This window comes from Zootoca vivipara, chromosome 14 (assembly GCF_965207765.1).
Source record: "Zootoca vivipara chromosome 14, rZooViv2.hap1.1, whole genome shotgun sequence".
NCBI classification, from domain to species: domain Eukaryota; kingdom Metazoa; phylum Chordata; class Lepidosauria; order Squamata; family Lacertidae; genus Zootoca; species Zootoca vivipara.
This window is the reverse complement of record NC_142597.1, coordinates 43,490,138-43,517,521: the sequence shown is the minus strand read 5'-3', so window position 1 is coordinate 43,517,521 and position 27,384 is coordinate 43,490,138. Positions and strand designations below refer to the sequence as shown.

At 48.7% G+C, this 27,384-nt stretch overlaps 1 protein-coding gene and 1 pseudogene across 2 annotated transcripts in view; one reads left to right on the top strand and one right to left on the bottom strand.

Moving 5' to 3' along the window:
• Positions 1–3,831: 3,831 nt before the first annotated feature.
• The window catches only part of LHFPL7 (LHFPL tetraspan subfamily member 7), a 63,991-nt gene continuing 40,438 nt past the window's right edge, over positions 3,832–27,384 (bottom strand). Inside the window, exon 3 of the mRNA XM_035139688.3 lies at positions 3,832–4,433. Coding sequence (XP_034995579.2) covers positions 4,207–4,433 — 227 coding nt within the window. The 3' untranslated portion in view covers positions 3,832–4,206. The remainder of the gene's footprint in view (positions 4,434–27,384) is intronic.
• LOC118097087 (sodium/potassium-transporting ATPase subunit alpha-2 pseudogene) lies at positions 16,919–20,212 on the top strand (annotated as a pseudogene). Its single transcript, XR_015947040.1, has one exon. The product of XR_015947040.1 is annotated as a sodium/potassium-transporting ATPase subunit alpha-2 pseudogene (transcript).

The following is a 27,384-nucleotide window of genomic DNA, read 5'->3' as shown; positions in this document are numbered from 1 at the left end:
TATGCACACTCTGCCCTGGTATACATATTTTTTTGTACACGATATTGGCTGGAAATTGCAAAATTCAGAGAAGTGTCAATCCCAAAGGATTTGTTGCATTTCAGCTTGTGTATCAATTTGGTAATTTCAAATTAGGTTGCTTTGTCCTTTAAATGAGATCTGATTCCAATGTCTGCCCCATCTTTCCTCCAACCCCCCTGGAAGTGATTTTCAAAAAAACCCAACTTTTCTCCTCCAGCAGACACCTTCTGCTGCTGAACCAATCACTCTAGAAAGGTCAAATGAATTCCGCCCTCTGCTTTGGACATAAGAATCTTGCGTAAAGGAAGGACACGCAAGTAGCACTTCCCTAATTCCCGCCACAATGACAAACCCATTGTGGAAGCCAACTCAGTCCATTTCAGACACTTCCACCATCTTCTCCCCCGGATGAAGCTCAGAGGAAACCTCCGTTTCCCATTAGTAGACGAAGCTTTAATTTGCAGCGCTGATTGGTTGGCCTGTCATGAAAATCACTCCTGCCCTGCTTAGTAGACAGGGCTGATTGGCTGGCCCTTGTGACAATCACAAAGCCGCTTCTACTCTTATTGGAGCAAGACTGAGTGCAGTAAAGAGGGGTGGGCCCTCACCTTTTTTCAGAGAATATATATTTGGAGATGACTCCTCAAAGCGGAAGTGGAAGCCCTTTCCCATGCCCAAGGCACCCTGTGAGCATAGGTACATAGGAAACGGCTTTATTCGTCTTATTTTTACATTTATAGCCCACCTTTCCTTCAAGGAGCTCAACAAGGTAGCAAACATCATTCTCCTCCTCCCCATTCAATCCCCACAACCCTGTGAGGTAGATTGGGCTGAGAGTTAGTGACTGGCCCGAGGTCACCCAGTGAGTTTCATGGCTGAGTGGGGATTTGAACCCTGGCTTCCCAGGTCCTAGCCTGGCACTCTAACCACTACACCACAGTGGCTGTCAGCGAGACTGATGGGTCCACCTAGCTCAATACCACAATTTAATTTCCGCCTGAGGGACACTGGAGCGCTCATGCCAGCTGTGGCTGGGGTCACAGACAAGAAGTGGGTGGAACAACAGTGGCAGCTCTGATCTCTGCATTGTAGGCTACCATCCCAGTTACAAAACCTTCAGCTATTTCGACACCCACCCACCCACCCAAAAAAGCAAGGAAGCAGGTTCTCCGCTACTAGTCTACTTTGACTGGCTCCCCCAGGAGTCTTTCCCTAGCCCTGCCTGGCGATGCCAACGAGGACTGAACCTGGGGCATTCTGCATTCTCCTCCCTCTGTCCCTGAGCCACAGAATCATACAGAAGGATACGGACAACCATGTAATTATAATGTACATTGATAAGCAAACGACGACAACAAAGAGAGGGTCAAGGCTGCTTAGTTAAATGCTCCAGCTTTATGTCCATATGTTAACACCAGTCTTACAACAGTCTCTGGTTTGGTCTAAACCAGGGGTTGCCACCCTGGTCCCTACCACCCACTAGTGGGCGTTTCAAGATTCTAGGTGGGTTCTACGGCACAAGCTAAATCCTCCTTCCATCGAGCACTGGTGGGCGGTAAGGAAATTTTACCATCAAGACAGATGCATTAGTGGGCAGTAGGTATAAAAAGGTTGACTACCCCTGGTCCTAACAGACCAACTGCCAAACCCTAGCCGGTTCCGTGCTGATAAATCTTCGGATCTGAATGATAAAAGCCAGAATTGGTTTGCTTTTAGTGAAATGAAGCCGAGATCTGATTCAGGACCCAAATCACTTTGTAAGGTTTAAGGCAAATGGTGCGTTTTGTTACAGCAGCTGGCCGTGGCAAAACGAAACCAGAGCAGATGCCATGCCTGCAGCGAGAATCTTCCCCACATCAGATCCAGTTCTGTTCAGACAGGAGAGAGCCAGCTCTGCTTATGCCGAATCGTATCTTATAAGCCAGAGAAATGGCCCCGCTCAGCATCCTTACCTGAACAGGAAGTTCTAGCCAGACGTCAGCGGTGACGGACTCAGGGTCAACAACTCAGAGCGACACGATTTTCAAGATGGAAACAGAACTCATTCGTTTCTCTCCCTCCCTCTCTCTGGCTACCATCTTTGTAATCTGTAGATAGGACTCCTGGCTTCAGTATGTGTATTTTCAGATAAGTGGCTTAACTCCTTTAATCCTTACATGCATACACATAGTAAGATACAGGTCAGACAGACTCAACTGACTACGAACCTATGAATTATTCACCCTGCATCCTGGTATGAATGAGGGTCAAGCTTGAGGCCAAGTTCTTATTAAAACAAATAAAAATAAAGGTTAACAGTTATTGCTTAAGAAAACAAAAAAAAGTCAGCCTGCATTATTTTACTTTTGTGTGTGTGGCTCAAATTACTGCATGCAACTCTGTGTTAAAACCACAGCTTGGTTAAACCGATCAGTGAGTTTAAAGCAGTGGTACCCAAATTAAGTGGCGCCTCTAAGTTCCACAAACTCATCCTCAGTGCCCTTTACAGTATGTTATAAAAAGGGTTTAGGGTATGCAAGACGCACTAAGGAGGATAATAACACAATAAAACTCAAAACAGTAGCAATTAATTGCACATTTATTCCAAATCCAATTAAAACAATCACTATCAGTTTTGAAAGGCTGGAATCACTGGATCATCGACTAAATTCAACAAAACTGTTACACATCCAGCGAAAAATTATATATCCAGCACCCCCTTGCCTCTTAGCAACCCCCTAAGTAATTCCATTGACACCCCCATGGGGCAGTATTACCCAATTTGGGAACCACTGGTTTAAAGGGACAGCTTCTGTCTTTCATGTGTATGTTGTTCCAGTGGAAGTTTAGCAGGGAGAGAGAGAGTGAGCGACCACACACAGTTAATTCTCAGAAACACTAATATTTATGGCCAACTCCCTGGCAAAGACACAGAGACTAATTAAGCAATTATACGGGGCTATGCATCAGGTACAGATACTATAGCCACAATGCCATTTGCTTTTTAAAAAAGAGAGAGAGTGAGAGGATTTTTGAATTGCGTTCTTAATATTTGCTATAGCTAGCAATGTAATAGGAGCTGCATCAGATCAAAGGCTTACCTAGTCCAGCCTCCTATTCTCTCAGGGGCCAATCACATGCCTCTGGAAAGCCCATAAGCCAGGGGGGGGGGTATGGCAACAGCCCCCTCCCATGCTTTCTCCCCAGCAACTGTATTCTGAGGTCAACTGCTCCTGCTAGTGGAAGATCGTATTTAACTACCTTGACTTGAAACCACTGATAAATCTACCATTCTCTGTGGAATTGACTAACCCCCTTTTAAACCAAACCAAGTTTGCAGTTGCCACAGTTAATGATGAGATATTCAGGAGCCGCCACGGGAAAGGTGCTTAAAAATAATTTCATCGTGAAGATTCGCAAGGGGGAGCCCTCTTAAGCCAGGCTGAGAAACTTGCCCTGTTCTTCCTGAAATATTAGCCACAAATTTTTAGGCACAGAAAACACCTCTTTAACCTAGCAGGGGAAAAGTTTTGACAGCCAATTCAGAGAGTTACACTTTTGATCTTAGAAAAGGGTGTTTCTGTATGTTTTTTTCAGGACTGGCATGCACTGATTTGGCCACAGAGGGCGAGGAAGAGACACAATTTTTGTCAACTGCACACAATTTTTGCCACAACTCATTTCCAAGGAACACGCCCCACCCCACGCGGCCCGCTTGCCATTTATTATATTACTTTTACAAAATAGCACAGATCAGGCTGGAAAAAACAAAACAAAAACCAGGTTCAAAAAAGTCCAAATATTTAAGAAACGAGATATAAAAAGTGGATCGAGGCTTTAAAAAAGGTTTTTGAGACACACAAGCACACAAAGAAACTGGGAGGTAGACAGAGATTTTTGAGGATAAAAAACAGGGTTTCTTTTGAGGCATTTAGCCATTATAAATGTCCAAGGCAACCCAACCACTGCTGAGCACCCTTTATACAGACCCAGAGCGTCCATTTCTCATGTGTATGGAAGACTCATCAGTGCACTTTGGGTCTTTTGTAGTCATTCAAGTGCTTCTTGCTGTCATTTCTACTGCTCTCTCCCCCCCCCCCCACCAATTCATTTCTTAGCAATGAGGCTCAATGGAAGTGCCCTAAAATTTCTTCTGTCCGCCGATTTCAGGTGGGAACATCCGGATGTTCGATACTGGGAAAAGTACTATAAAATTGTGGGTATTGGAGTGGGGGAGGCGTGCTCTTTCGGGGCATATTTTGCAAAGAACGGCAAAAAGACAGAGAGCATGACACCCACGATTGCCAGCATGTAGCCCCATCCAATCTGGCAGTCGCCAGCGTAGTAGATGCTTGAATTTTCGCAGTACCTCTGCACGGCAGTGGAACTGAGGCCGAAGGGGTAGACAAGCAGCCCGAATCCCATGATGAACACTAGCAGGAGAAAAGGCAGAGAAGGAGAAGATGGCATTAGTATATACTGTATATATAGTAATACACACACACACACTTTCATATTTTTTTCTGCACCCACTTTTTAGCAATTCTGCGCAACCTATCCTTGACAGCAGTGTTTTGCTATCCACAGAAATGCATTTAAGTTTTTTTTTTGGCAGTGTGGGAATATTAGAATTAGATTTGTCCAAACATCAAATAAGCTAATAAGCGGCTGTCGGCTTTAATGCCCACCTCAAATAAACCCATTAAGGAAAATAAACCCATTAAGCTCCCATTGCACAAACCACGGCTTTCTCCTGTCACCGAGCCCCAGAACACTCAATAAACCGTTGTTGGCGGCGAAAGCCACGTTTTCAGACACGCTTACTAATGACCGCTTAATAGCGCTGTCCGTCAGCGGAGTCACACGTCAGGGGAGTCCACAAAATTAACAGGGATCTTGTTAAGAGCAGCTGCGTGGACCGCTCATTGCTCAACTTTAGTTTCAGAATGACGCTGAAAGGATAAAAAGCTTCCAAATGTAACTATCAGTTGCTATGACTGGCCCTCTGATTGTGACTGCTAACATACAAAAGCAAATTGTGCATCCTTTGCTTTGCCCACTGCCAGCACGAGGGCCTCAGAAGTTCCCTAGCCCTGTTGCAGGCTCAATTTGCAGTCGAAGGGAAGGACATTTTCCACCTCTCTCTCATAATAAAAAGGTAAAGGACCCCTGACACTTAAGTCCAGTTGTGAAAGACTCTGGGGTTGCGGCGCTCATCTCGGTTTACTGGCTGAGGGAGCCAGCATGACTAAGCTGCTTCTGGCGAAACCAGAGCAGCACACGGAAACGCTGTTTACCTTCCCGCCGGAGTGGTACCCATTGATCTACTTGCACTTTGACACGCTTTCAAACTGCTAGGTTGGCAGGAGCTGGGACCGAGCGATGGGAGCTCACCCCGTTACGGGGATTCAAACCGCCCACTTTCTGATTGGCAAGCCCTAAGCTCTGTGGTTTAGAATCATAGAATCATAGAGCTGGAAGAGACCACAAGGGCCATCCAGTCCAACCCCCTGCCAAGCAGGAAACCACAGCGCCACCCGCGTCCCTCTCTCATAATACTAGATACTAAATCGGGGTGGGGGGGGTGGAGCAAAACCGCTATGTGGAGAGGTTGCAGTGTTTTGGAGAGTAAGAGGCAACATGATAGAAGTTTATAAAATGATTCCTGGCATGAAGAAAGTGGACAGAGGAAAGCTTTTTCTCCCTCTGCCGTAACACTGGGAGTCGTGGGCATTCAGCGAAGCTGGACATTCAGGAGAGATAAAAGGAAGAACTTCTTCCCGCAGGACAGAGTTAAACTATGGAACTCTCTCCCACCAAGTGCAGTGACAGCCACCAAGCTGTACAGCTTTGAAAGAGGCTTAGGCAAACTCATTGATCAGGCTTCCAACAGCTACCAGCCACGATGGCTATGCTCTCCTTTCATTGTCGGCGTCAGTATATGCCCCCAAATGCCGGCGGAATCCCAAGCGGGGAGAGCGCTGCTGTTGTGCTCAGCTCTGCTTGTGGGCTTCCCTCCGGTTGGCCCCTGGTTGGCCCCTGAAAGAACAGGATGCTGAGCCAGATCCCCACGTCCAGCATTCAGGCTCTTTTTTTACATTCTGAGGAGCCAGGAGTGGCAGAAGTGGACGAGTGAAGGTCACAGGTAAGGATGAAACAGATGAGGGGCAATCCGATAAATGGCGGTGCGCTCCTTTGCCAGACACCTCTCACCCTCCACCAAGACATCCCTCTGACCCCGCAAAAGTTAACGGCTCACCTCGGTTAGGACAGTTTTGCGACCTCCCGCAGTTGGCCGGCTCAGACCATTCATTATTTTGCTGCACTGCATTCCACACTCCTTCCTGCCCTGACACCAGTAACCCATTAAGAATCCCTCACTCAGAGTCCTTCGCCAGAAAAGTCATTGTCAGCTAGCAAGATGGTTTATGGCCAAGACCACAAGCATCAATTTAACAGAAGGTCACCTTTTATTTCTGCTTTCTAATTTGCCTGGCTTCCAGGGAGGGGGGGGGGGAGATAGCTTCCCCGCGGCTGTGGTTTACTGGCTTGTGTTACCTGCGCTCTACAGTAGCGGATGCTCTCCGCTATATAAAACCTTCTTCTGGTGGATTTATAACCTGCCCATAAAACACCCATTTCCTCCCCACAGCTGAAATCCAGAAAGGAAGACCTGAAGGGATGCTCTGCCTTCTCCTCAACCAGGAGAGGGGTCCCTTCTTGCCTTACTTCATCCAGATCTGCCCTTCGCACCCTGACCTGGAGACAGAAAAAGCCCACATGGACACACTTTGCAAGATATGAGCAGCCGCTGCACCCAGCAGAATTAATCTGAGCCTTGAAAAGAACATAGAGCTGAAAGAGGAAGTGGGGAAGAGTGGCACTCTTTCAACTTCCTCTCTCAACTCTTATTCAAGGGTGGGAAAGGTTTAAATAACGACAAATAGGACAGTGTGTGTGTGTGTGTGTGTGTGTGTGGCATTTAGTGCCAGACTAGGACAGGCATCCCCAAACTTCAGCCCTCCAGATGTTTTGGACTACAATTCCCATCTTCCCCGACTACTGGTCCTGTTAGCTAGGGATCATGGGAGTTGTAGGCCAAAACACCTGGAGGGCCGCAGTTTGGGGGTGCCTGGACTAGGACATCGGAGACCACAGTTCAAATTCCGCACTTGGCCACAAAGCTCACTGGGTGGCCTTGGGAGCTACTCTCTCAGCCTAACCTACCTCGTAGGGTTGTTGAGAGGATAAAAGGAGAGATGCGGATGCCACCTTGAGTTCCTTGGAGGAAAGTGGGATATAAATATAGATTGTCTCCAGCTACATTCTACTCAGACCCATTGAAAGAAATGGACCCACCATCATTAACATGCCAAAAGGGCCTATTAACTCCAACACGCAAACGGATGCCTCCGGGAAGTCACAGTCCTCTTCCTTTCGTGACCCCCAGCGACTGGTATTCATTTTCTGACACAGAAAGTAGCCCACAGCCATCATGGGTGGCTAGAATAGGACTAGGACATTGGAGACCAATTTTTTTCCAATGACTCTGGGGACACTTTTCAACTTCAATAGGAATGATAGGATTTTGTCAGGGGACTGATTTGTAAATCCGGGGTCTGTCCCCGAGAAACAGGGACGTCTGGTAACCTTAGGTTAGAAGCCTTCAGGAGCCTTATCTGCCCAGTCCCATTTTAAACCCATCTAATTCCCTTATTTCAACTATGGACGGTGTGAAGTCAGAAGAGCTGTTTAAGAACTGGGAGAATGAGATCCACAGAGGCAAACCCATTAATCCAGCAGCTGTAGTTTTTTGTACAGGGAGTCTCCAGAGGCAGCCCCAAGTATGACACACACAGCAGCAGTGTAACCCAGAAGGTAGCAAGCTGTGGAAACTGCGATTAAAAAGAAACAGCTGCAATTCACCCTAAAGTTTCTAGATGGCAGCACCACCCAGGTCTCGGCAGTCTCAATGTTCAGGAACCAACATCGCTCCCCCACTTTTCTTTTCTTTTCTTTTTTAATTAAAGATTTTCTTGATTTACAAAAAAATATGTGCAATGTCTCTCGTAACATTTTTACAAATCAGTTTTCCCATTCTGTTCCTTAAGTATCTCCGCCAGCAAAGCATGAACTATTTATCTTTATTGACATTGACAGAGGTTAGGGGGTCCAGAGCTTGGTCTTATTTATGACAAAAGCGTCTCTCCTTACATGTAAACGAACTGTGAAAAAGACTCTATGAATTGAAAGTGGAGATGCCATGTACTTTCCCCTGTTTATTTGTAACACAAGAAAATCTTTTAATAAAAAAACCTAATGAACTATAAAAGAAGCAGCCTTCTCCCCTTCTAAGTGGCTGGTGGGGGGAACCGGAGTGTTAAGATTTGTGCAGCAGCTCCAACAAGATTTGCGGCAGACCACTATGGCATCCCCATGAGCAAGGAGGCAAAGTTTTAGCTTAGCCAGGCAATACCTCAGATTAGGGATGGGGAACCATTTTTTAACCTGAGGGCCACATTCCTTTCTGGGCAACCATCTGAGGGCCACATGGTATGTGGCCTGGGTAAAGTGCCATGGTCCAGACAGAGAAGGCTGGAGGGGCAAGTTTGATACCAGGGCCTGAAGATTCCCCTCCCCCCCCAAGAAGATGGCAAAGTTGCTACCTCCTTCCTTGGAGGCTTTTAAGCAGAGGTTGGATGGCCCTCTGTTATGGATGCTTTAGCATTGCAGCGGGTTGGACTAGATGACCCCCGAGTTCCCTTTCCAACTCTGCAATTCAATGATTCTATGACATTTGCCAAGCGCAGCAGAGGCGATGCCACGCTCCCTTTCGCCAAGAGTGCACCCAAGGTGATCAGAAGCAGCAGCAGGGGACTCTCGGGTTCCGCGTTCTTCCTCTTCCAGGTTAAAGGGGCCAACCAAGGCTGGCATGCCACAAAACTAAAGAGCCAGAACTCATCATTAGATGGCCCTGTGGGGAAGCAAAGGTGTTGAGGAGCCGGGACTGATAGCCATGGTTGAAATCGCCGAGAGGTCAAAGCAGGTGGGATAGACGCCGGCAGTACCTACAATCCCAAACTCCGAAGGCTTGGCAGGCACCAGGCAATCTCCCCAGTCTCGCTGTAATAAAAATCTGCAGCTGCCCACAACGCCGCCAGGTGCCAGGGGTAGAGCTGTTTCCCTCTTTCTCGCCCTCTCTCCAGCAAGGAGAGGTTATTTTTGGCTTAATTTAGGTTGCAACAGCTGGCAAAATCCCAGCGTTCTTCGAAAACCATCTTAATGCACTTGCATCAGGATGGAAGAGTTCGTCCTTTAGCTCCTCTCTCTCCTCTCCCGGGGGGGGGGTGTCTCTGCTTTAAAAACGGAGCGGTTCGCAGAACCAATAGGACAGGCGTGGCCAAAGAGGCAGGCAGTGTTCTCCTTGGTCACCTTGGATCATGGCGGGGCCTCTACAATGGCTCGCCTCTCCCCAGAAAAAAATACTATCCCTTGTCCACCACACACATTTGTTGCAGGGAATTCCCCACCCCCACCCCAATCTTAAATTCAATTTGCCACATTTCCAGATCAGTTTGCATGGGGGTGGGGAGGAACTTCATGAAAATCCAGCAGCATTTTAATGCAAATTTTCCCTAATAGACACATTCCTGTATGACATTTTGCCTAATATAAACATTTCCCCCTAACTTGTCTGCAGACTCTACTAATATTTGCTTTTATACACACACTCCCACCCCACTTTTGCATCCATTACTTGGTCGGAGAACTGCAGGTTTTTGAAAGATGGCTCTACGCTTCAGTTAATGTATTTTTAGGGACAGGGTGGGTTAGGGAGGTTCAACTTTAAATGCAAACTGAATCAAAACTCCTCCTCCAATCCTAGTCTGAAAGTGGGCACAGAATAGCACTTGTTTGGATAGCTACCACATAACTTCTTTGAAAGGGAGTGATATAAATTTGGAATAATAATATTTTACCATTATTAACTAGCAGGAAATGCCCAGCACTGCCTGGGAATTTTTTAAAGAAACCATAAATATATTTTGATTTATAAAGGGATTGTGTAATTTGTGAGTTTGGACCTGTCACACACACAAGAAAAACTGGGTGGGGTCACAGCAAAGTCAAGTTGTGGTCCACCATCTTGCTTCAAAATGGCTTCAAAATGGCACCCGGGGTCCAAATATCAACAAAGATGGCTGTGTTATCTTGAGAGGCATCCAAACGCACGGAGACACCATTTCCCAAAACATATCGTAGACTGCATTGTTCAACTCTATGATTCTATAATACCTATAAACATGTCCTTAAAACAATAGTGCATAATGTGTCCAAGCAGCTAAGCTCCTAACTAAAATTCAGAGAGGTTTGCTTATTATTTATACCTGGGACACAGGGGTGTGCGTGGTGTTTCTAACAGTAAGAGTCCCAAACATCAGCTCCCCCCCCTCCACTTCAGGCTGCTAATAAAGACTCTTATGTGGAGGTCAAAAACAGAGCTTCCCATTCATCAGACCTGCTCCCAAGTCCTGTCACCATTCAGAAGACCATGTCCCCGCCCCCCATCACATCCCTCCCTAGTCCATTCCACACTTCTGCTTCCAACATGCTGTAAATCAGCACAGGAAATAATTATCCTCTCTGAAGTGTCTCCCCCATCTTCCAGTTTTCTCTCAAACCCACAGCCATTTCTAGCCCCATTCTAGCCATACGGCAGACCACAAAACCAAAGATTTAAGAGTGTGCAACCCTTATTTGCAAACGTTATTTGCATTGGAGAAGGGGGGGGTGAGTTGGAAAAAGCTTCTGGGCAGGCAGCTTTTTGGTTAGGGGAGGGTGAGATGTCTCCAGAGTCATTTATTATTTTAAAGGCTTACCTTTTATTTATCACATAAAACTCCAGGTGGTTCACAAGATACATGGAACCATCAAAATCAATAAGCAACAATGGCTAAAACACCCAGTGAGTCATATATAGCCTGGCCTCTGCTGTGGCCTTTAGCAAACAACGGTTCTCTCTGCCCAGCCGAATCTGCACTTGGCCAAACCTGGGTAGCTTTAAAAGAGGATTAGACAAATTTCATGGAGGTATCTCAATGGCTACTAGCCCCAATGGCTAATTTCTTCCCCCATGGCTGGAGATGGTGTGCCTCTAAATACCTATTGCTGGGAATCACAAGTTGTGAGAGTTTCTGCTGTGCTTTCCCCCTGCTTGCGGGCTGCCCAATGGGGCATCTGGCCGGTGCCTGTGAGAACAGGATGCTGACCTAGACTGGTTGTTGGCCTGAACCAGATTGGAGGCTTGTGGGGAGAAGGACTAGCACTCCGTTGCACCCCCACTAGGAATGGCAGGATTGCGGCTTCCAACTCAGCGGAGATCAAGTGACAATAAAAGGCCTGGTAGGGTTCCACCTGGTTCTATAAAAGCTGCCTAGCTCCTGAGTCTGAATAGTTGCTGGGAATCTCCGGTAGAGAGAGTGCTGCTGTGTTCAGAGTCTGCTTGTGGGTTTCCCAATGGGGCTTCTTCTGGTTGGTCACTGTATGAACATGGCACTGGTCTAAAAAGGCCTTCGGCCTGATCCATTCCCATCAGGACCTGGCAACCCCTGCTCTAAATGCATGTGGTATTCCTGGCTATGAAGCCAAGGTCCTGGGTTCAAAGCTCGCTTGTGCCAAGGCTGCGTCAAAGCTTCACGAAACTACAATCTTGCTGGCTCTGTTGCTCAGCCCCCCCCCCCCGGTGATATATGGCATTGGCCTTTTACCAAGTGAAGTCTCGCCCATCACCAAGCCTCTTGTTTTGAATTGTTCTGAGAGGGGGTCAACCGCCTCCCACCCGAGGGGAAGGATTTAATGAGTTCAGCAAGATGGGTTCATACATCTTCTCAACAGCGGGCAGGGGGTTGGGGGCAGGTGGGGAGAATCAGTCACTTTTATTAAGATGCTTTTCTTCCACCAAGCCAATTTGCCCTTTTAACATCGTTTGCATTCCTTGAGGGATGAACTTGAGGCAGTGCGCCTTCAACTAAAACAAGGAGGATCTTGGCAATCATGGTTATATAGGACTATAAAAAATAAGGGCGCAGCAAGAACCCTATTGAATCAGACCCAAGCTCTATCCAGTCCAGAAATAGGGAATATGTGGCCCTCCTGATATGCTTGGACTATACTTCCCATCAGCCAGCATTGCCCAATGTCAGGGATGATGGGAGTTGTAGTCCACCAGGGCCACCGCTTCCCCATCCCCGAGCGAATCCACCATCCAGCTTTCTACAGCAGCCATTCCGGTGCCACTGGGAAGCCCACAAGCAGGGTGCTCCTCCTATGGCCCCTGGAAGGTTCTGCACAAGTCAATGTGGCCCTTGGTGGTTCCACAGCCCTGCCTTAAAGGGCCATCAGGTTATCTTCACCTTCAAACAGCCAGGAACAGATTCTTTTTCATCACCAGAGGAGAAATATTTACGGCAAGATGCCACAGAAGGCTGGGAGCCTCAACCATTTATTTACACACACACAGAGAGAGAGAACCACCTCTGATGGGAACAAAATTTCAATTAATCACCACCTTATCTCTGAAAGAAGAAGTTGATCTCAAGGACAGAGTTATTATTCGCTTTGTTTTATACAATGAGCCAGTCATGGATCTCCAGGCAGGAAACATTTATCCTTTTCCCTTTTTTTACTTTTTGCCAAAGACTCGTTCAAAGGTGAGCTGGGAGATCTTTAATGAAAAAATATTAAATGGGTTCTCAAGCACACGTTAGATCGGCAGCAGCAGACTATTGTTCTTTCAAGCTCTTTCATTTCCAAGAAAGATTTTTCTAACGGTCCTTAGCAAGATATCGCCATCACATCTGCTTGGCTTATTATTCTGCTGATTTAGGCTTTTGAATGCCTCTAAGCAGATGATAAAAATCCTCTGTTGTTCTTTAAAGAAATCCTTACCGCTCCTGAACATTGTTTGAATGACAAGGAGTCTGTGGTATTTCTAAGAAATAATGGAATCTGGTTAAGAAAATGTTTCCTAATTCATCCACACCATCATCTAAAGTTCTGTGCTTGTTGGCAGCTACATTCTACTCAAGAGAAGACTCAATGAAATTAAGGTGCCTAGGACTGTAATGTATGTTAATTTCAAGAGGCCTACTCAAGTATAGATCCGAACCCTGTGCTGGCTTGCTATGACTGCCAAGGCTCAATTCAAGGGGGTCGTGATTAGTGATGTTAAATTCTTGAGAATATTCTCCGGAGAATATTCTCACCACACATCACTAGTCGTGATGACTTACAACCCATAAAACTGCAGTGGGATGCCTCCGAATGCCAGCTGCTAGCGAACTGGGGAGAGTTGCTGTCATTCAGGTTCTCCTTTGGGGTTTCCCATTGGGGCGTCTAATTGGCCATTGTGAGGACAGGTGTGCCCCCTTTGGCTTGATCCAGAAGCAACCTGAAATCCCATTTTCATCTGGGCTTCGACAGTTTCGAACACTGCCCCAAGTTTACAAGCTGGAACACGTGCAGAGGAGGGCAACCAAGATGATAAAGGGCCTGGAAACTAAACATTGAGGGAACTGGGTACATTCCCAGCTTGGAAAAGAGTGAGCAGAGAGGTATGTTAGTTATCTTCCAATATCTAAAGCGCTGCTGCGTGGAAGATGGAACAAGCTTTTTTTCTCCTGCTCTGGGGTAGGTAGGACCCAAACCAATGGCTTCAAGTTACAAGAAAGGAGATTCCGGCTAAACATTAGGAAGAACTTTCTGACAGTAAGAGCTGTTCTACAGTGGAACGGACTCCCTGGGGAGGTTGCGGACTCTCATTCCATACAGGTTTTTAAGCAGAGGTTGGATGGCCACCTGTCATAGAGGCTTTAGTTGAGATTCCTGCATTGCAGGGGATAAAGCTACATTATTCTAGAGAGGTCCCTACAAAATCTCTGATTCTAAATCAAGGGAGCTGCGTGAAAAGCCTTCATTCAACACCACGGACAGCTCCTGGATTGCCTAGAATAGACTGTGGTGCTTAAGCAAACATTTGGAGGCGATTTTCAACTTGCTAAACAAGGAAAGTGGGGGGGTTTGTGGGATGCTTGAAAAATGAGGGTTAGCTAATAAAAAATAGCATTCCTCAAGCGAGTTACTGACCCCGTTAATTGCCAACCGATTCTTCCTGTCCTTTGGGGGAAACAGCTAAACAGAAGTTTGTTTTTTCTGGGTAGGTTATGCCTTTCATCTCTATGCTTATAGAATCTGTTTCTCCACACCCACCGACACCCGGATTGGAACCCCCTTAAAAGGTTCACCAACTGAACAAGAGAGCTCTGCGAGAGGGGTAGGGAACATTTTGTGAGCTCATGGGCCCCACTGCATCAGCGGCAACCTTCTGGAGGCCAAATGCCCGTTGTGGGCAGGGCCCCATTTCTACCTTTGCATGCAAAAGATGGCAGTTTACACACACACACACACACACACAGAGAGAGAGAGAGAGAGAGAGAGAGAGAGAGAGAGAGAGAGAGAGAGAGAGAGAGAGCTTCCACCCAGGCAAGCATGAAGCATGTGCCACCGTTCAATGGCACATTTCCATGCAGGAAAAAGCACTCCACGGAGGGTGCAGAATGTGGCCCGAGAAGAATCCAGAGGGCCAGGCAGAGAGATCTGGAGGGCAGCATTTTGAACCTGGGTCTGAGCAGGGCCACCTCTACTCTGAGCTTGTGAGGGAGCTGTTTGAACAGGCTAAGGGACTTATAACCTCACTTTAACCCCTTTCTAATCCTGACTCAAGCTTTGAAGCTCCCTGGGTGACTATGAGCCAGTCACAGCCTGAACTACCTTGCAGGGCTGTTGTGAGGGTGAAACGAAAAAGGGGAGAACCACATATGCCACTTTGAGCTCCATGGAGGAGAGGTAAGATGTAAATGGAATGAGAATGATGGATAATAATGCCATTCTTCCCCCCTCCCTAATTTTTTCACTTATTTCTACCAGAAGCAACCACCTATCAAAAGGGAGGGTGTTGAAAACCGATTACTATTTGAGAGCCAAAAACAGGCCAGCTTTTTGGAGCTGTGAACCCTTATAAACAGCAACATGCAGGTCCTATTTGCCACCAAATCCTTTTTCAAAACACCCTTCCCAATATAATTTTTTTGGGCATCATTTCCCCTGGTGGTGGTGGTGAGACAGAAGTTTGAAACATTAAAAAGGAGGAGGAGGAGGAGGAGGAGGAGGAGGAGGAGGAGGAGGAGGAGGAGGAGGAGGAAAGTGTTCTTTTTAAAAGACAAAAGCTGGAAGAGGTCTTATTTTGGACAGGAGAGGCGCGCCCCCCTCTGTGGCTGTTCTTCTTCTGTGGTTGCCATGGCACGACGACACGTTTTTTTCACACGGCAAGAGAAAGCCCAGCGGCGACCACACAATAAGCGCTTGGCTCTGCAGGACGGGGCGTCCGTCTCGCCTCTTGACCCACCTGACACACTCATTCACCAGCCCCAACGTTCGCTGCATCCCCAAACAGCCTGGCAGCAGAGGGAAGCAGAAGGGGGAGAGAGAGAAGGGTTGCTGGGGGCTCAGGCTGCATCGCATATCACAGCGCGAAGGCTGAATTTTAATTGAGTCGGGGAGGGATGAATGGCCAGGGGGGCAGGGGGGTTTATTTAGGGGTCCTGGCGCTGTCAGGGAATGAATGCTTCATTCTTTGGGGGGCTGTTCGCTTCGAAGAGGGAAGGAACAAAATAAGGGGGGGGTTGTGTGTTTTTTTAAGGGAAAGACAATCAAAGGGACGGTGTGGGAGAGTCTCCCATGCCGAGATGTTGATTTCTGAAGCATAGCTGGTTGCTTCTGGGTTTAGTAAAGGTGGCCAAGAATAGAAGCCCAAAAAGCCTGTTCCCAAGTCAGACCACTGGATCCACCTCGCTCAATACTGTATACTCTGGCCGGCAGCAGTTCTCTGGATTTCCCCCAGCTGTACCTAGAGACACGTGGGATTCTACCAGGGACCTTCTGCATGCGAAGCAGGTGTTCTACTGCTAAGCCCCTAAAAATAAAGCTTGTTTTCTCCTGTTCTTTGGGGGGGGGGGTAGGAACCAATGGCTTCAAGTTGCAAGAAAGCAGATTCCGAATGAATATCAGGAATAACTTTCTGATAGTAAGAGCCCTTCGACTGTGGAACAGACTCCTCCTTCAGGAGATGACGGACACTCCATCTTTGGAGATTTTAAAGCAGAGGTTCTACAATTCTATGATTCCCCATGATTCTATGATTTCAGTCCTCATGGTTTTGAATGAAGGGCTGGTTTAAATAGGAACTTAGGAAACCGGCTTCTGCCAAGTTAGATCATTGATGTTCATTCAGCTCAGTACTACCTACACTGGCTGGCAGCAGCTCTCCAGGGCTTCAGACAAGGGGTTTATCCCAGCCGTGCCTGGAGATGCCACTGGGCACTGACGCCATCTTTGTGGGCTGGGCCTTATAGCAGCAACAGATACAGGAGGGCCTGGGTTGCTATTAAACAACAGGACCTTCGCTTGTTGCTAGGCCAGTGTGACATCACAATTGACAGGGGTAGGTTCCCAGTTGCTAAGAGCTGGGACTTGCATGATGTAACAATGCCAGGGGAGTGGGTGTGTCCTTGGTCACAAGGGGCGGGGCCATGGATGCTAGGACACAGAAGCTTTGTTGGTTGGTGGCTAGGGTGTGTGGCATCGGTTCTCCTTTTCTCCCTCTGTTGGAAAGGTGGGTAGGGCTGTGCCTTTAACAGGTAGCCTTGGGGCCAACCCTTTGCCTGCTGTTCACATCCTTTCTCTTGGCTGTACTACTGGAGGGGTGGAGCTCCTGGGAGGGGGAGCTCCTGGGGATCTGGGTCCCCTCCTTCCCCCAAGCTGCCCGTTCCCCCTTCCTTCCCTTAACCCCTGCCCCGCCAGAGCAGTGCCACACAATACCGAGAGTGAGAGCTTGAGGGACGGGTGAGAAGAGGAGTGTCCCGCACCTGTCATGGGGAAGCCAAAGGGCAAGAATCGTAAGCTGGAAGACCTGAAAAAGGAAGTGGAAGTCAATGACCACCAGTTGACCCCAGAGGAAATCAGCAGAAAGTATGGGGTGGACCTCAACAAGGGTTTGACCAGCGCCCAGGCCGCGGAGATCCTTGCTCGGGATGGGCCAAATACCTTGACGCCTCCGCCCACCACCCCAGAGTGGGTGAAGTTCTGCAGGCAGCTGTTTGGTGGCTTCTCCATGCTGCTGTGGCTCGGGTCCTTTCTCTGCTTCTTCGCCTACACCATCCAGGTCATGATGGAGCCCCAGCCGCTCATGGACAACCTCTACCTGGGAATCGTGCTGACGGCCGTGGTCATTGTGACGGGCTGCTTCTCCTACTACCAGGAGGCCAAGAGCTCCAAGATCATGGAATCCTTCAAGCACATGGTGCCCCAGCAGGCCCTCGTGATCCGCAACGGGGAGAAGATGCAGATATCTGCTGAGGAAGTGGTGACGGGGGACCTGGTGGAGATCAAAGGCGGAGACCGGATCCCCGCCGATTTGCGAATCATCTCCGCCAGCAGCTGCAAGGTGGACAACTCCTCCCTGACGGGCGAGTCAGAACCGCAGAGCCGCTCCCCAGACTTCACCAATGACAACCCGCTGGAGACTCGCAACCTCTGCTTCTTCTCCACCAACTGTGTGGAAGGCACGGCCCGTGGTGTTGTCATCCTGACGGGGGACCGCACGGTGATGGGCCGCATCGCTTCCCTGGCTTCCGGCCTGGAGGAAGGCCCCACCCCCATTGCCAAGGAAATAGCCCATTTCATCCACATCATCACGGGTGTGGCCGTCTTCCTGGGTGTGACCTTCTTTGCCCTCTCCATCGTCCTCGGATACACCTGGCTGCATGCCGTCATCTTCCTGATCGGCATCATTGTGGCCAACGTGCCTGAAGGGCTGCTGGCCACAGTCACAGTGTGCCTCACCCTGACCGCCAAGCGCATGGCCCGCAAGAACTGCCTTGTGAAGAACCTGGAGGCAGTGGAGACACTGGGCTCCACCTCCACCATCTGCTCGGACAAGACGGGCACCCTGACCCAGAACCGCATGACCGTCTCCCACATGTGGATGGACAACCAGATCCACGATGCGGACACCACCGAGGAGCAGGCCGGGGCCATGTTAAACAAGCGCTCTCCAACATGGACAGCCCTGGCTCGTATCGCGGCCCTGTGCAACAGAGCAGACTTCAAAATTGGTCAGGAGGCAGTCCCCATCACCAAGAGGGAGACGACTGGGGATGCTTCCGAGTCTGCACTCCTGAAATGCATAGAGTTGTCCGCTGGGCCCGTGTCAAAGATGCGGGAGAAGAATCCCAAAGTGGTGGAGATCCCCTTCAACTCCACAAACAAATACCAGCTGTCCATCCATGAAGCTGAAGACAAGCCCAAGGGCCACATCCTGGTGATGAAGGGAGCTCCCGAAAGGGTCCTGGACTGCTGCTCCACCATTCTGATCCAAGGGAAGGAGGTGAAGATGGACAAGAAGATGCAAGAGGAGTTCCAGAAAGCCTACGATGACCTGGGCGGGCTGGGTGAGAGAGTGCTGGGCTTCTGTCACTGCTACCTCCCCGAGCGCCAGTTCCCCAGGAATTTCAAGTTTGATATAGAGAAGGTCAACTTTCCCATCAAGCAGCTCTGCTTCGTGGGGCTCATCTCCATGATTGACCCGCCCCGTGCCGCTGTGCCAGATGCCGTAGGGAAGTGCCGGAGTGCCGGCATCAAGGTGATCATGGTGACCGGAGACCACCCAATCACAGCCAAGGCCATTGCCAGGGGCGTGGGCATCATCTCCGAGACAAGTGAGACAGTGGAGGACATAGCCGCACGGCTCAACATCCCGGTCAGCGAAGTCAACCCAAGGGATGCAAAAGCCTGCGTCATCCACGGCTCCGACCTCAAGGACATGTCCTCTGAGGACCTGGACAACATACTCAGGAACCACACCGAGATCGTCTTCGCCCGGACCTCCCCGCAGCAGAAGCTGATCATCGTGGAAGGGTGCCAGAGGCAGGGGGCCATCGTGGCCGTAACGGGCGATGGGGTGAATGACTCGCCTGCCTTGAAGAAGGCCGACATCGGCATTGCCATGGGCATCGCCGGCTCCGACGTCTCCAAGCAGGCCGCGGACATGATCCTCCTCGACGACAACTTCGCCTCCATCGTGACGGGTGTGGAAGAAGGCCGCCTGATCTTTGACAACCTGAAGAAGTCGATCGCCTACACCCTGACCAGCAACATCCCCGAGATCTCCCCCTTCCTGATGTTCATCCTCCTCAACATTCCTCTCCCTCTGGGGACCATCACCATTCTGTGCATCGACCTCGGCACGGACATGGTCCCAGCCATCTCCCTGGCCTACGAGGGCCCTGAGAGCGACATCATGAAGAGGATGCCGCGGAACCCGAAGAAGGACAAGCTGGTGAACCAGCGCCTCATCAGCATGGCGTACGGGCAGATTGGAATGATGCAGGCCCTCGCCGGCTTCTACTCCTACTTTGTGATCATGGCAGAGAATGGCTTCCTCCCTCTCACCTTGCTGGGCATCCGCCTGCAATGGGACGACAAGACCAAGAACGACCTGGAAGACAGCTACGGGCAGGAGTGGACGTACAAACAGCGAAAGGTCGTGGAGTTCACCTGCCACACTGCCTTCTTCGCCAGCATCGTGGTGGTGCAGTGGGCCGACCTCATCATCTGCAAGACACGCAAGCTCTCCCTCTTCCAGCAGGGCATGCGGAACAGGATCCTCATCTTTGGCCTCGTGGAAGAGACCACCTTGGCCGTCTTCCTGTCATACTGCCCCGGGATGGATGTGGCACTGAGGATGTTCCCGTTGCGGGTCAGCTGGTGGTTCTGCGCATTGCCCTTCAGCGTCCTGATCTTCATCTATGACGAAATCCGGAAGTACCTCATCCGTCAGAACCCAGGGGGTTGGGTAGAGAAGGAGACGTACTACTGAACAGGCTGCCCAGGTGGGGGTCTCCATGGGGCACATCTCCCCAAGCACCCTTCACACAACTCCCATTGGGTGACGCGACCCAGAGGACACTGGGTTGGCAAAGCCTACTTTGCTGCTTTTGCAAAGACCTTGCAGATCTTGTGTTGCTTCCTTGGAGGGGGGAGCAAAATTATTTATTTAAAAAGTGAAGGGTGCATCTTGACTTTGATCAATAAATGCTTTTGGAAAAATAAACGAGCCAAATGTGTCTCTCTCTCTCTGCCATCTTTCCAGTTCTTTCTTTCTTTCTGATTGAGTTCATAACACACAATGACTGCAAGAACAGTAACCCCCCGAACTTTACCACAACCTGACAGCAGGAAAGGGGACCCTAAGGTCTACCATGTACAACATTCCATTTCCTTGCATAAGAGGAGCCCCGCCGGATCTTCCCCAGCCACAAGAAATCCAGGCTCTAGTCCCCAGCAGTGGTAGACTGCTCCAGAACATGGAAGTTCAGCTTTTTAAAACTCACCCATCAACAGACCATGAATTTGACTAGCACCCTTCACTTCAAAAAGAAAAGGAAGGAATCTAAGCCAGAGGCCATCAACTGCAGTGAATTGGCAAAAAGGAGACCTTTCTTTGGGTCAACTCTAAAAACTACTGCCAAATAATTTCACTGGGCACCACACACCCCATCCCAAAATTCTAGTACAGGCGTTGCCAACTTTTCGGAACCAGCGGGCACATTTCAAAGGTTGAGAGCACTGATAGCCTCCTTCTCTGTGAATTTGCCCAATCCTCTTTTAAAGCCATCCAAGTTGGTGGCCATCACTGCCTCTTGTGGGAGAGAGTTCCACAGTTTGTGCTGCGTGAAGTCCTTTCTTTCTTCTGTCCCAGGTCTCCCAACATTCAGCTTCACACTAGAACTCCCCACGGAGGGAAGCTTCTCATCCTCCAGCACATTTCTTTGCTCAATGTTTTCCAGCTGGAATTTTGGAAGTCCAGTGGAATTTGCAGAAGCAAACCAACAAGACAAATCTAGTTGTCTCCATGTCTGCAGCACAGGCAAAACTAAGGTTCCAAAACAGTTTGTTTTGCTGCTAAAACCCTCCAGTAAGGGACTGGCAGTCTGCCTGGAGGAGGGAGAGTGGGGGTGAACAGGCTGCGTATGGGAGACCATCAGCCCCTTAAATTCATTTCCACCCACATCCGCAGCCGACAGACACACTCCCTGCAAAAAGTCTTGGTTTACATTAGATTGGGGTGTATGCATGTGTAGGCAATGTGGTATCTCCCCATTACTCCCTGACCTCTGGCCACGCTGATGGGGAGTCCAGCAACATCTGGAGGGCACTCTGTTGGTGATCCCTGGCCTAGATTTACTTATTTATGGTGGTGAAAGGAGTTAAACCACAGGTGTAAGAAAAGCGAATGTCTAACAATAAAAAGGACAGTGCAAAAGGGGAGGTGTCTCAGAGGAGAGAGAATCCCCCAATAATTTCCCCTGGAATCCTCTGCTTTCTAATTGGTTTGATTGTCTTACAAGACCCAGCGGATCGCTCTCTGTCTCCAGACACCACCGCCATCCTGTTATCTAAGCTCACAACTCCATGGTTGTCAGAAAGCCGTTTTCTCCAGCTTATGGGAAACTGAGGGAGAGGAGTGTGATTTTCTGCTTTGTTAGGTGGGGCAGGAGGGCAATCGCTTTCTATTTCGGCACAGTGGAAATTAAATTCTCCAGTGCTGAGTACAGGCCTGCCTCTCTCTCTCTACCCCCCCCCCCTCCCTGCCCGCTGCCCCTTTTACTAGTGACACAGAAGGCCAGTTCACTCACAAAGAGGCCAAGGTTGCAGAGGGTTCAAAAATCGACCCACATACAGACCTCTGTGTTTTGTGCTGATGTTGGGTAAATGCACGTCGTCACGGCCTTGCAAAATGAAAGTTACTAGTCCACAAGCAGACACGACTCGCCTGCCTGTCCATACGTTAGTCAATCAAATAAAGAGGGGGGAGGAAAGCAAAGGCTATTTTACCCATTAATACAAAAGCTACGACCGATCATCATGGCAAACGGGGAATCATTCTGCACTGGAACTTCACCCCTTCCCTTCCAGCTGTCTTCGCATGGGGGAGACCTGCCTTGCAGTTTGAGAACTATTGGTTCAGCATTATGCTTCTCCTCCCCCCCAAAAAAACATCCTGTGGATGCCCATGAATGGCCCAAGGAAGGGAAGTTCAAAGGTTTCTAGTAAGCACAATGGGAAGGACCTGGGTAGGAGAGCCAAGTTTAGGTTCAGGACCATGGACAGCACTCCTGCCGCTGAGACCAAGCATCCATGTTGTCTTAGCAACAGCCTGCAACCACTAGCTGAAGTTTAGCAGGCGTTGGATAGTCACTGGAGTTCCCTCCTGACCAGCTAAAGGGACGTGTTGCCTTTCCCCACAGCTGCTAACTCCTTCAAGAGAATGGGGTGTCTAACTGCAGGGACCTCTTCTCAGGGATCTTTTGCAACCCCAAGGGGGGCATTGACCTGCCATCAGTGTCTGAAGGCAGCATTGTCTCAGGGTGGAGGGAAAGTGGACTCTGGTGTCCAGAGACTAACCCCAGAATTGACCAGGGTGTGAACTTATCCCTTCCTCAATGGTACAATTGCTGGTGGACTCTTAACTCAGAGGAGTCCTGGTCTGGGACCATAACAGATGCCACACTAATATCATGCGTGACTCATTTATTACATATTCACAAAGCCACACCAACCAACATTGCATGACACATCAGCTGGTTGGGGGGAGGGCTCATAGCTGAAACATTCCCCACCATTTTTTTGAAGACTGGCAGGGGGGGACAAGGGGGGGAAGTGGCCTGCATCAAGTGTGCACCTTGCTCCGCCATTAACAGCTCACTGCCTTTTCAAATTTAATTTAATTTGAATGATAATTAAAACCTCGACAGATGCAAATGGGACCATCTGCACAGCAGCTGAGGTGGAGGGGGAAAGAGATGGTGGATTTGGGGGAGGGGGCTGTCGTTAGCGCACAAGGCAGTCAGGATGGAGTTGGACTAGATTGCGACAAGCTCTAAATGCAATTGCACGCAAATTATGCCTCACAATGGCGAGGTAGCGGTCACTGATAAACAGTGGTTTCTAGCTAGATAAATGAGCCTTCCATAAAAGGAAGAGATCAAAAGCTTCCACTTTCAAAACAACCACTGTTCCCTGTTTCGTCTGGACTCAGAGAACCGTGGTTTTCTCTAGCTGTAATGAGTTAAAACAAACCCAGATTAGATTCTCTTCTTATCAGGTAATTCCAGAGTAGGGTTGTGCAACTTGTTCTCTGTTGCCGCAAAGGGGTGATAGAGAGAGAGAGGATTGGGGATAGAAAGAGAAAGAGAAAGCAAAAAGAGGAAGAGAGGTAAGGAATTTGAGACAGAGAAAACAAACAGAGCCCTAAAAAGAGAATGTAATTGGGAGGGAGGGAATACTGCTTCCTTACTCCAGCCTTACTCTGGGCCCAATTCTGCTATGACTCACATTTCCAGCCCCGGCCCCCCCACCCCACAGGTGCTCAGAATCACCCAGCAATTGCAACATGGTAAAAGTTGGTCACCATGGGTACAAAAGTATAAGGTAACCAACAGGGATGAGGAAACTCAGAGCCAGAGGAAACTCTAGCTGGCCCTTGGGACACTCCACAAGCCGCACCCTTTCTCCCCAGGCCACGCCCCTCACTGGTCCTGCTTTGCACCTTCCATGAGTGTTTTTGCATGGGTGGAAATATGTCCTTGAACTCAGAGAATGTCTTTTGCTTGTCTCTATGGAGGACGGAGGAGGTGTGTGTGTGTGTGTGTGTGTGTGTGTGTGTGTGTGTGGTGTGTGGGCTAGGGGAAATTTGCATTTGTTGCCCTGCCCACTTTTGCCTCTGGCTCCATCCACCCACAACATGTGGACCCCGAAAAGTTGCCCAGAAGGGAAGGTGGCCCTAAGGCTGAAAAAGCCCCCCACTCCTGCTGTACGGAAACACTTTGCACGTGCTCAGAAGCTAACCACATCTCTCACCCACAAACGCACACTCCGCTGTTTGTTGCTCGCCAACCCTCAGTCGGGAAGCCGGACTTTGGTGGGGAAAGTGCTTTGATTAATATAGATTGGGTTTGAGCCATTAAGCATTATCCCTTTGCCTCGAGCCCTGGAGTCAAATTGATTACCGAGTTACTTTTTAAAAGTAATATGATAGAGTGGTCTGCGGCGAGTTTTGAAACAAGGCCAGAAGACCCATTTCGCCAATAACGTGTCCTTGCTGAGGGATTGTTTGGCCCCAGGAGGGGGAAGGGGCATTTCTGACTGGGATTGCTTAGGAGAGGCTACGATGCACCATCAGATTTTGCCTTTTGCACACAGGTCGAAGAAGCAAAAGGCAAAAATGAGGACGTCCCACGTGTCTATATTTAGTAGTTTTCTTCATCTGGAACCTGGGGGGGGGGGGCGGGTTGGAGTAACAGATTGATGCCTGCGAGCATTCCTCACTCCCGATCGCTTCATCTGTGTGCCTCTTGTTTTGAGGGATGCAGGCAGACGAGGAGGGGCTGGGGGGGGGGAAGTGCCCCTGCTTTCTCTAAGCGACATCTTAACATGCGTGGAATTAGAAATAAGTGGCAAGAAGACAAGAGCGCCGCAGGCTGTGGCGTCTTCTGCAGCAAGTCTCCCAAAGTGGCTGCTTTCCATCGCCCAATTTTGGCGCTGGCAGGTGGCTGGGTTTGTTTTCTTCTCTTGTTAAGAAGGCCCAGAGTGGGGAGGGGAAACCTGCCAAATGGCCACGATCCAAGGAGGTGCTATGGGGGAGAACATAAGGAGAGCCTAGCTGTTGGATCAGGCCAAGAGGGGGGGGGGCATCTGGTTCAACATCCTGTCCTTGTAAAATAAAATAAAATTCCTTCAGTAGCTCCTTAAAGACCAACTAAGTTTTTATTTAGGTATGAGCTTTCGTGTGCATGCACACTTCTTCAGATACACTTGAAACAGAAGAGTCAGACCCTTATGTATATACAGAGGGTGGTGGGGTGGGGGGTGGGAATGGGTGATGGGCTAAATGGACATAAATCTGACATCAGGAACCACAAGACAGAGAAACCAGTAGGAGAACACTTCAATCTCCCAGGACATTCTATACAAGATCTCAAAGCAGCTGTTTTATTACAGAAAAATTTCAGGAACAGACTGGAAAGAGAAGTTGCTGAATTGGAACTCATTACCAAGCTTAAAACCATGGAGCCACCTGGGATGAACAAAGACGTTGGATTCTTATCTCATTATGCATGATCAAGCTTTCTTTAGCGCCTCAGCCCTTGCTTTTCTGCCGCAGGACCAATTGCAGTCATCAGCAGTCGTTAACAGCCATCTACAGGTTTACCACTCCCATCAGCCCATCACCCATTCCCACACCCCACCACCACCCTCTGTATATACATAAGGGTCTGACTCTTCTGTTTCAAGTGTATCTGAAGAAGTGTGCATGCACACGAAAGCTCATACCTAAATAAAAACTTAGTTGGTCTTTAAGGTGCTACTGAAGGAATTTTTTTATTTTGCTTCGACTCAGACCAACACGGCTACCTACCTGTAATCTTGTCCTTGTGTTGGCCAACCAGATGCCCCCAATGGGAAGCCCACAAGCAACTTTCCCCAACTGCAGTTCCTTCCCAGCAACTGAGATGCAGAGGCATCAATGCCTCCCGACAGCCAAGGTAGAATATTGCCATCAGATTTTATATCGCATGTCTAATTGCATACCGTTAGGTGCCAGGCAAAAACGTTCCTCTTCAACCAGGCCTTTGGCTGATTAACATCAGATACCCTTTTAAACCCAGGTGGCGCTGTGGGTTAAACCACAGTCTAGGGCTTGCTGATCAGAAAGTTGGTGGTTCGAATCCCTGCAACAGGGTGAGCTCCCGTTGCTCGGTCCCAGCTCCTGTCCACCTAGCAGTTCGAAAGCACATCAAAGTGCAAATAGATAAATAGGTACCGCTCTGGCGGGAAGGCAAATGGCGTTTCCATGCGCTGCTCTGGTTCGCAAGAAGCAGCTTTGTCATGCTGGCCACATGACCTAGAAGTTGTCTGTGGACAAACGCCGTCTCCCTCGGCCTATAGAGCGAGATGAGCGCCACAACCCCAGAGTCGGACACGACTGGACCTGATGGTCAGGGGCCCCTTTACCTTTACCCTTTAAAATGTGTTGTGAGAAGAAGGATTATTGGTTTGTTTTTGTTCTTATTTTTATTATGCATTTTGTGCTTTATTGTATTTTTATGTTGTGAACAGCCCTACAAGTGAGAGGCATTATATAAATTGAAATTATTATTATTAATAATAATAATAATAGACAGGCTCCAAGAACAGCAAACATATGTACCCGGTGTGTGTGCATATATGAACACACACAAGCATATACAATCAATCCTGCACAATTAGATATAATACAAAAAAGAAAAGTGAGATTCCGCAGGGATTAAACACCAATTTTAGGGCAGCTAAATAAACTGGAAATCACAACAGAGTAATGGTTATTTCATCCAAAAGAACCACAGAATTCTTATTTTAAAAAAAGAAACAGAAACAGAAAGCAATCATTTCTGTAGCACACGAAAACAGTTAATATAAAAAGGCAGCCACGCTAATGAATAATAATAATAAAAATAAAAAATACAAGACGGGCAGCAGACTATTTTTACAAAGCAAAACTTTGCCTTGACCTGCCTGGGCAGACGCATTAATAAAACGATTCTGTTGCACAGGTTAGTTAACCGGGAGCTTTGCACAATCACTGACGTGCCACGTTAATTAAACTCGGTTGCTTGCCAAAAACAGATGCTTTAAACAATACCCCAAAGCTTGTGTACACATATTTTCTTGGGGTGTGCCCTCCAGATGTTCCCATCATCCCTGACCATTGACTGTGCTTAGTTGCATGGCCGATGGGAGCTGGAGCCCAAAAATGTTCAGAGAGCCACAGGTTTCCCCATCTCTGATCTACAAAGAGACATCTGGTTGGCCACTGTGAGAACAGGATGCTGGACCAGATGGGCCACTGGCCTGATCCAGCAGGGCTCTCCTTAAGTTTTTATGTCCTGGGGGTAGGGCGTGTCGCTTGTTGGGTCAACGTCCCAGCTTACCCTTAGCCATCCAAGTCACCTGCTATTCCTTTCACCCTTCCCTCCATTCAGATTTAATTAAGCACTAGCTAGCCCTGCCACGTGTTGCTGTGGCTCAGTCTGTTAAATGGAGGTTCAGAGTCCCCCTTCAGACTCCCCTCACCTTCAGAGTCCCCCTGTTTTACATCCCAGCCCCTCCTCCCCCCAACCCCCACCCAGGCGACTCAGTACCTCCATTCGGCCTAGTCTGTAAAGGCTT